At 43.5% G+C, this 10,000-nt stretch overlaps 2 protein-coding genes across 5 annotated transcripts in view; both read right to left on the bottom strand.

Moving 5' to 3' along the window:
* Window positions 1-359, bottom strand: part of glsa (glutaminase a) — a 15,642-nt gene extending 15,283 nt beyond the window's left edge. For all 4 annotated transcript variants that reach the window (XM_060859538.1, XM_060859539.1, XM_060859540.1 and 1 more), the window contains exon 1: window positions 56-359. In XM_060859538.1, the coding sequence (XP_060715521.1) occupies window positions 56-243 (188 nt within the window). In that variant the 5' untranslated portion in view covers window positions 244-359. The remainder of the gene's footprint in view (window positions 1-55) is intronic.
* A 274-nt stretch (window positions 360-633) lies between these two features.
* The window catches only part of mfsd6a (major facilitator superfamily domain containing 6a), a 12,780-nt gene continuing 3,413 nt past the window's right edge, over window positions 634-10,000 (bottom strand). Inside the window, exons 2-8 of the mRNA XM_060859184.1 lie at window positions 8,757-10,000; window positions 7,986-8,548; window positions 7,415-7,512; window positions 6,266-6,427; window positions 5,553-5,645; window positions 2,884-3,167; window positions 634-2,298 (exon numbers count right to left, since the gene is read on the bottom strand). The exon at window positions 8,757-10,000 is cut by the window's right edge and continues 9 nt beyond it. Coding sequence (XP_060715167.1) covers window positions 2,158-2,298; window positions 2,884-3,167; window positions 5,553-5,645; window positions 6,266-6,427; window positions 7,415-7,512; window positions 7,986-8,548; window positions 8,757-9,989 — 2,574 coding nt within the window. The 5' untranslated portion in view covers window positions 9,990-10,000 and the 3' untranslated portion in view covers window positions 634-2,157. The remainder of the gene's footprint in view (window positions 2,299-2,883; window positions 3,168-5,552; window positions 5,646-6,265; window positions 6,428-7,414; window positions 7,513-7,985; window positions 8,549-8,756) is intronic.

Genomic DNA, 10,000 nt, shown 5'->3' with positions numbered 1-10,000 from the left:
ACGTGCGAACTGCGTGTAAAACTGCGTGTAAAACAACGCACTGTATGTTACTCACTTCTCGTTTGCTGCATCTTTGCCGTCTGTCGGTTGACCGGAGCTCGTGCACAGATAACGGCGGCATCCTCGTGCAGGAGCGCGCGCGGCTCGTGCAGTCTGATTTCCTGCGGTACCGCGCAAGATCGGACGGGTCCGGTTCGGTTTGATCAGATCCCTCAAAGCTACCGAGCACCTGAACGGAAACATGACAGTCACGGTTTTCTCTCCTGATATTAAATCTAATATCTGATCTAATATCGGATTAATCCTGCTCGGCTTTCTCCGTCTCAGCTCGCCGCACTACGATGATCCTCACGGGTGGATTCACGTGTTTCTATTGGCTTACGTCAGCCCGTTCGCGTCGTTGATTGGCTGAACCAGGTGTCAGTCATTAATAACGCGGAAACACAAAGTAGAACCGCCCGGTGACACGTGACCGCTCCATAAAGATCAGACGGAGATCAGACTCCAGATAACACGTTAAAATAAACTTTAAACACGTGTTGTATATTAACGTCTGAATATCTGAATGTAAATGAATAAAACGAGAGCGTTTCAGGACACAGCCATGTAAAAAAGAGCCATCATCACATGTCGTGCTTTTTAATATATATTTATTCTCCCACTAAATGAATGTAATATAGATTAGACATTTTATTATCACTATTACCTCCAGTATGAGATGGAGGTAAAGAGGAACAGAGTTATGTTTACATCAGATGTTTCAGGTTAGAAGGTCCATCATCACATGAGCAGTGATCAGATCACACAAACTCTCTCCTTTATACAGTCACAGAGAATCTCACAAACCTTTTGTCTACATATAGAATTTCAGCTGGTGGTCGAGACGTTAAAGGTAATAAAGACAAAACAAATACATGTGGCCACGCCCACAGGTTTCTATAGTGATTCTCCTTTGGAAAGCCTTTATTATCACCACATAATACATTAGAGCTGAGGAGGTTGGGCTCGGAGTGCAGGGGCAGCTTAATATATGATACAGAAGCCCTGGAGGGTCGAGGGCCTCGGTCTAGGGCCCAACAGTGGCACCTTGAACCCAGATCCTCTGATCAACAACCCAGAGCTTTAACCGCATGAGCCACCGCTGCCCTGTAGATGTTAAGGGTGTGTATATATATCCATGGGCTTGTGTGTGTTATACACTATAGACGGTGTAGAGGATGTTTACAGTGTGGACAGGAACATCACACACAGAACACTGTACAACATGGTAGATGTTTCATCAGTTTTAAATTTCCCCACACCTTAAAAAAAAAATCGATCACAGTTTTATATAATAATAATAATTAATAATAATGAATAACAGTGTATGATGTAAATATGTATATAATATTAATATTTATTAAAATGTAATGTTGTGGAATGTCAGACGAGTTCCTCACCAGGTTCTCCTCTTCTCTGCAGACTAAACTGCAGCTTCTCCACTTAGAACCTAAGAGATACGGCTTGGAGACTCGTCCTTTACATGTCTGTGAATGAGCTGTTGCTATTAGAAACGATGACGTATTAGAACGAGCAAATTAATATCATCTTTTGCTTTGCAGTTGCACTGCTGTCAGATACACAGTTAGAACAAGTTTAATAATTTACTGATTAATCTGATGAACATAATACAGAACTCAGCAGCAGGTGTGTGTGTGTGTGTGTGTGTGATAGAAACATTACAACAAATCAAACCTGGACAGGAACCTATTAACCACTGGACCAGGACAACTATTAAAAAGCAGGACATAAATAAATTAAAACACTGATGGTGTTTTCAGTGTTGATGAAAATGATCATAATTCTTTAAGTTATAAACGACGTTAAACTACAAAAATAACTTACAAACACAGAGGAGCCCAGACATTATGCCAACATACTGACTTCTGTACCTCCATCACAGCTTGTCCTTTTATCACGGTACGATGTGATGTTATCCTGATAAAACGAAGGCTTTAAAAGAAGCCTTTGTGTAAGTGATTATCGACACATGCCTAGAGCTCATAGTGCAGCTCTGAACACAATAAACACTAAAAATTAATTTACTAAAAATAAATGCAGTCGAAAAGAGTCCTTCATAGTCAGAGTGGAGTTCAAGTGTATGTGTGAGAGCTTTGTTCAGGTGGAGGCCTCCAGAGACGACGCCTTGTCCGGCAGGGTGTGTGTCGTGCTTGGAGAACCTTTGGCCTGCGCTGCGCTCCCACAAGACTCAGGAGGGGAATTCTCATCCTGCGAGTTTGGAGGACTATTATCTTGGTCCTAGAGAGAACAAGAAGGAATTTATTCTAAATGAAATCTATTCTGAGCAAAAACGTTCCCTCGTGAAACGATCCGTCGTCCACAATGTGAAACCTGGTGGTGGTAGCATCGTAAATGGAGAATGAATATTGGCTCGTTTGGCTTTTTGACTAATTCCCAGTAAATGTTAATCACCTATAGGCAGGACTGTCGTCATGATGCTGTTTGTTTAGATAACAAACCCTCTCTGTATTATACTGAGATCATGTGACGCGTTACAAACAGTTCATCTGCATTCACTCATGACATCACTTATGGTACCGGAACTAATTTATATGAATACTCCTGCAGTTCTATCTATTATGTTTTTTTATCTGTAAATAATTTTGCAGACTATATTGTTTGTTCCAGCATTTCAATATTATGAGAGCTTTGTTTAAATTTGTGTCATCGAATCTAATCTTGGGGTGTGAAAACTTATGCATGCATGTCACACACTTACCTCGCTCCTTCTGAGGAAGGCATGAAAGACAAACCCGAGAACACGCATGAATAAACGCATTAAATAACGTCCCTGGTGTTGTTACCCATAATGCCTTGCACTACCTGTAGAGGCTGGACCTCAGTGTGTGTGTTTGTCTTCCTCATGACAATCAGCTCTTTGATCTGGACGATGGCGAATGCGACGGTGACCCACGGAGACACACTGAGAGCCCAGGCGGGTTTGGCGCCGTCCTCCTGATCCTCCTGGTGTCGTGTTTTCCGGGCTGGAAGTTTAGGCTCCTGGTGGCTGCTCGGGGACACGACCTCAGAGTTTGGCATCAGGTCTATGGTTGCTATGGGGACCGGGCTGGAGGGGATGGGGATGTTCTCTGCCAGCATCTTGTTCTCTGTGGGGTAAAGAAAGAGATCAGTTTGACTCGATATCAGATCGGATCGACTCTGCTCGTTAACGAGCCCTTAGAGGACTGAGACGACCCACAATGTGCTGTAATCTGACACACTCTCCGTTTCAGACCAACAAGAGCTGGGCACAAAGAGCTTATTATGTTCATCTATTACTTACTTAGTTATTGAGATATTTAACTAACACGCAGTCAGACGGCTAGTTAGAAAAATACTTGAGGAAAAAAGTCATCATATTCATAGTCACATGCTGTTAATCACGCTGTAAAGCTTAAACAATTTATGAATAATCAGATAAAAAAAAAAAACAACAATATTTGCTGAGACTGACGTCAGCCTCTGTCTCACTCGCTCAACAGTTTACAGCCCATTAGAGCAAATGTTATACGTTTACACATGAAACCTTTCTCAGTATTTACAGGAAACAGGTAAGTAGCTAAACATGTCTTGTGAAACTGCACTTGTGAAAGTCACAAATGACTTGTTCTTAGCTTCGGACCAAGACTGTATGTCACTATTAGTTCTACTTGACCTTAGTGCTGCATTCGACACTATAGATCACAACATTCTCCTAGATCACTTACAAAATTACACAGATATTCATGGTCAAGCTTTAAGTTGGTTTAGATCCTACCTGTCGGATTGATACCATTTTGTAGAATTAGATGGTGAACCCTCCAGTTTACTACCAGTTAATTATGGGGTCCCTCAAGGATCAGTTCTAGGACCTCTGCTCTTCTCGATATACATGCTTCCATTATGGAACATCATTAGAAGACATGGGATTAGTTTCCATTGCTATGCTGATGACACACAGTTATATATCTCATCAAAACCAGATGAAATAACTAAATTGTCCAAATTAACTCAATGCCTTAAAGAGATAAAAGACTGGATGAACTGTAACTTTCTGTTGTTAAACTCTGATAAGACAGAAATACTAATTATAGGCCCAAAAACCAGTACACAGAAACTCTCACAATTTAACTTCCATTTAGAGGGATGTACTGTTACTAGTAGCTCGACAGTGAAAGACCTGGTGTTTATTAGACAGTAACTTGTCCTTTGAAAATCATGTCGCCCAAACCACAAAAACAGCCTTCTTTCACCTTAGAAATATTGCCAAGCTGAGAAACATCCTGTCTGTATCTGATGCTGAGAAGCTAGTTCATGCTTTCATGACCTCTAGACTGGACTATTGTAATGCATTACTAGGTGGTTGTCCTGCATCTTTAATAAATAGGCTACAGTTAGTCCAAAATGCAGCTGCCAGAGTTCTCACTAGGACAAGAAAGTATGACCATATAACCCCAATTTTATCATCTCTACACTGGCTACCTGTTAAGTTTAGAATTGATTACAAACTGCTGCTACTTACGTACAAGGCTCTTAATGGTTTAGCTCCCATGTATCTAACTAGTCTTCTAACACGTTACAATCCTTCACGCTCTCTGAGATCACTAAAGGACTTCAGGTAGTTCCCAGAATATCTAAGTCTACTAAAGGTGGTAGAGCGTTCTCTTATTTAGCTCCCAAACTCTGGAATAGTCTTCCTGATAGTGTTCGGGGCTCAGACACACTTTCACAGTTTAAATGTAGATTAAAAACTCATCTCTTTAGTCAGACGTACACATAATACATCCCATAATATTGTGCTCTATTACATCAGACTTGCAAATTTTTATGAACAACAGATATGTTAATCCCTCTACACTGCTCTTCTCTTTTTCAACCCATGCCGAGACACCCAGACATTGTACCAGCTCCGATCGTCTTCTGCGATGAAGGTTTTGGTTTCCGCTTAGACGAGGGTGACTCTGTGAGGATCCTGAAGAAAACATCTACAGATCTACCAGCTCCAGTTGGACTCTGTGATACTAAGAGGAGATGTGAACTCCATGTGATCTTTTACACCAATACAACATTTGTCTGATTGTATATTTATAATCACACCCCCAGTGTCACCCAGATGAGGATGAGGTTCCCCTTTGAGTCTGGTTCCTCTCAAGGTTTCTTCCTTTACCATCTAAGGGAGTTTTTCCTTGCCACTGCTGCCTGAGTCACCTCAGACTTGTTCATTGGGGATAAACACATATACATACACACGTACACACACACTGTGAACTATATATATTTTGAATTTTGAATTTTTATTACATTAATTCTTTATATTTCTCCTTATGTTTACCTTCTGTTCTATGTTTATGTTCTGTAAAGCTGCTTTGAGACAATGTCCATTGTAAAAAGCGCTATACAAATAAACTTGAATTGAATTGAATGTCATGAAGAGCCGATATTCAGGGAACACGACATTCTGATACACACACTGACCATTTCATTCTCTCTCCCTCTCTCCCTGTCTCACTCACCCTTGTCCTTCTCAGTGACACTCTGGATGAAGGCGAACAGCAGAAGGATGACGAGAGAGGCCATTCCAATCCCCCTGAATGTCTCAGCAGGACCTGCACACACACACACACACACACACACACACACACACACACACACACTCCCATGGTAAGTTTGCGAATAATGAGATTCATCATTTTAAACACATTTATAAATTCTTCCGTCAGTTTGTGAATTTTTTTCAGACGTCTGTAGAGTTTGTCCCCCCCCCCCATACAAGCAAAAACTCCTCAGTCCACAAAGTGTTGGAAGACGTAGTTATTTTGTTGCTATAGAAACCATAAGATAATACATCAAGCACGTTAGTATAAAACTGCACTACTCTCCGAGCTGCCGTTATAGAAAACTAATCGACACGTGACTAATCACAGTCCAGAACATGTACAAACATGCTACACACACTAAAATAAATAACAAAAAACACCTTTTAATGCTAAAATCATTTCTCTTATGAACACCAGCAGAAACATCCAGTGTGCAGTTCTGCCTCAGTGCCTCATGAAAAAACCTCCCACATTCACTTTGAAATAAAGTTAATTAACAGTAAACTCCTCCTTCAGGCCCTCCGGCTGTATTAGAAATTAAAATTAGTTTTGTGTAATTAGGTTTCTTTTCTGAATATCTGTGTGTGTGTGTGTGAGAGAGAGAGAGAGAGAGAGAGAGATGTTCATACCAAAGGAGTTGGCCAGAAAGCCCCCTAGCATGGCACCACAGCCCCTGCCCAGTCCTAGGTGGAGACCCTGTAGGATTCCCTGAGCCGATGTGCGGAGTGCGGGGGGCACGGCGGCGCTGAGGTACGAGATACACGCCGCCCACACTGCAGCGTGGGTCACGCCTACAACACACACAGTGAAATTCGCTCATTTCTGACTTTGAAATTTACCTTCAATGACCTGCTCTGAAGTAACATGCATAAACACACACACAGATAATTAGTGTTTAAATTGTCTACCTATACAAGTGCATTTAATACACTGTCCTTAAGGATGCTATTACAGATGAAGCAGTGAATCATCTTCTAACAATATTCTGTGTAAATCATTAACATATATAATTTTCTGATTGTTAAGACTATGGTGTTGTTCTTCCTTAAATGTTTGTGCACACACTGCATGAGTAATTGTATAAACATCCACAGCAGGTTTCTAGCCGTCAAGCCGTCGTGTAATCCTCTCTAATGAGTTGGGAAGTCTGTAGTTCTTGCACTACACGGTGTCACAGATAGAGCGTTAAGCATTAACGTCACTCGGGCGATTTTTTTCATTTGTTTTCCTGAGATCAGTGTCACATTTACAAACTGAGCAATCATACTGCAACCACTGAAGAGGAATAAAATTGCAGCCATAGAAAACAGAGAACAATAAAAAAAAGGTTGATCTTTTCGAGGGGGTCACGGTGTCTTAGTGGTTAGCACGTTCGCCTCACACCTCCAAGGTTGGGGGTTCGATTCCCGCCTCCACCTTGTGTGTGTGGAGTTTGCATGTTCTCCCCGTGCCTCGGGGGTTTCCTCCGGGTACTCCGGTTTCCTCCCCCGGTCCAAAGACATGCATGGTAGGTTGATTGGCATCTCTGGAAAATTGTCCGTAGTGTGTGATTGCGTGAGTGAACGAGTGTGTGTGTGTGCCCTGTGATGGGTTGGCACTCCGTCCAGGGTGTATCCTGTCTTGATGCCCGATGACGCCTGAGATAGGCACAGGCTCCCCGTGACCCGAGGTAGTTCGGATAAGCGGTAGAAGATGAATGAATGATCTTTTCGATCTTTATATTCCTGTTTGTCACACACACGCCTTCTTTATGAGCTGATTATATAATACTGATTTACCCTGCAGCACCTCCATGGGCAGCACAGTCCAGGCATTGCTCAGGTATGAGATGTACAGATAGCGAGCTGTGTTACACGCCAGGCCGATATACAGCACCCTGATCAACACACACACACACAAACCCAAGAGTTAATATTCAGCATAAAACACTGTGGGTCTGTGTGTGTGTGTGTGTGTATACTCAGTGTAGCACATATGAATATTTTTATCACTGCATAAGAAAGACAACCAGACACACAGACAAGAAGACTGAGGGCAGACTGATGCACATGCAGAGAGACAGAAAGACAGACAGGGAAGAGAGAGAGAGAGAGAGAGAGAGAGAGAGAGAGAGAGAGAGAGAGAGAGAGAGAGAGAGAGAGACGGAGAGAAAGACAGAAAGGCAAGATATAGTGATAGAGGAGCAAAGAGACAGGAAGGCAAGACAGACAGAAAGAAAAAAAAACAGGAATAAGAATTACATAATGAAAAGTCATTGAAAATTAAGCAATATTAAGCAACTGACACCACGATGATCTGAACTGCACTGTGTCTTTATTACGCCACATGTCCATCTGATCTCATACTGACCTTATATGACCCACCAGCTCGATCAGTTTGTGGCTGGAGAAGTAGGCGGCAAGCTCGGACACATGGCTCAGGATGGAACACACTCCAAACAGCGTGGGCGTGCCGTTCAGGTCCTGCAGGTGCCAGAAAAGGAAGGTGAAGACGAAGCCATAGCCGAAGCCCATGAACCATGCGACAAACAGCACGGTGCTGTAGCGCACGCTACAAAGAAGCTGCAACAGCTCCATGTAGCGAAACTCCTGAGCGTCAGGGGGCATGGAACCATCCAGCCCACCAGAGGAATCCTGCGCCGTCCCACTCCCTGTCTGTCCCTCTGAATGCCGCACCGCAAACTGGAACTGTGTGGCAATAATTAGCGCTGCTGCCATGAGCACGCCAAAGACGATGAACGCGATCTTGTAGTTGGGCAGAGTGCAGCCGGCATCGCCATCGACCTGGTAGAAGACTTTGGTGTGGTCGATCCAGATGCCCACAAAGAGCATGGCCAACCCCCAACCCAGAGAGCCCCACATCCTCTGAAGCCCATAACGGTCACGGTGTGTACCTAGGTACTGCAAGGTCACCTGGGGAAAAATATCACCAAGAAAATTGCTGATCAGATGAACTAGCTCAGATGAAACAGTACAATTATATAAGGAAATGTGAGTTAAAGCAAATCAGTTAGCATATTTGTACACATAATAGACATGCAATAGGTTACTGTATAGATGATGCATCCTGTATAGTACAGAACACACATAATGCACTCTGTCATATGGTTATGTCACACACCGTGTCTACGATGGTGACTGCAGGCGCACTGAAGAACTCTCCGATGATGACGACCGACAGGATGAGGAGGAAGATGGCCTGCACTTGGTCGGGGTTATATTCAATCGTATATTTGGGTGGTGGTGTGCTGGTGCTGGGGTTTGGAGGTGTGGAGGTGGAGCTCATGTTACTAGAGGTTGTGGACTGAGGGTGTGTGGTAAAATTCTGTTCAGGTCCTGCAATAGTGGACTGGACACCTGAAGCCACGCTAATGCTAACGTTAGTGTCTCGTTGAAATCTGTGCTGAGACCTTAACACTGACTCCTTATTGGACGGCAGCAAAGTTAAACTAGAGAAATGTCCAATTAGGTCTCTGCGCTGCCTAGTGTTATTATCTGATGGATTAGGTATAATGGCTGCTCCGGTCCCACTGGGGGAAGCTACAGATGGACCTAAATTCCCATTGCTGGAGGCTGTAGTTGGCGCTACAGTCCCATTAGTGGATGTTGTAGTTGGAGCTACAGTCCCAATAGTGGATGCTGTAGTTGGAGCTACAGTCCCAATAGTGGATGCTGTAGTTGGAGCTACAGTCCCAATAGTGGATGCTGTAGTTGGAGCTACAGTCCAATTGGTGAACGTCATATTTAAGTCAAAACTCCCATTGGTGGAAACCATGGGTGTTAAAGTTCCATTAGTGGTAGCCACAGTTGTAGCCAAAGTCGTACTTGTGATCTGGTTCTCCAGCCTGCAGCTCATTGCAGCTGGTTTCACGAACCCAATCCCACAGTTAAACACCAACCAGCAGAAAACGGAGAACAGCAACACTGCTTTGCCCTTCCTGTACCGGTCAGCCACAACACCCCAAAAGGGGGCGCTGCAGAATTCAATAAAGTAGCGAATCCCCACCAACAAACCGGACTGGAAAGGATTCATCCCCAATTGCTTATAAAACACAGCTAGCAAAGGGTGCAGTGAGCCATAGGCAGCATAGAAGAAAAAGTAGAACACTTTGGAGACCAGAAGGTATCGGTTGATCCGAAGGAAAATGCTCTCACAGCACCTTCGTTGGTGTTCAGAGAAGGGAACAGTTGGTTTTTCTGGGTGAGGGTCACTGGGTTCAGGTAGAGATAGAGAGGTGGGGTCACCTTTGTGGACCTCCAAATGGAGGCGGTTAAAATCATCAGAAATAGCTTCATTCCTTTTTAGCTCCTCCTCGTCGTCTTCCAGGATGGCCATGCGGTCGTCATGCGCCATGACCTCTGGAT

This window comes from Tachysurus vachellii, chromosome 23 (genome assembly GCF_030014155.1).
Source record: "Tachysurus vachellii isolate PV-2020 chromosome 23, HZAU_Pvac_v1, whole genome shotgun sequence".
NCBI classification, from domain to species: domain Eukaryota; kingdom Metazoa; phylum Chordata; class Actinopteri; order Siluriformes; family Bagridae; genus Tachysurus; species Tachysurus vachellii.
Note: the sequence above shows the minus strand (reverse complement) of the source record. Positions and strands in the feature narration are given on the sequence as shown.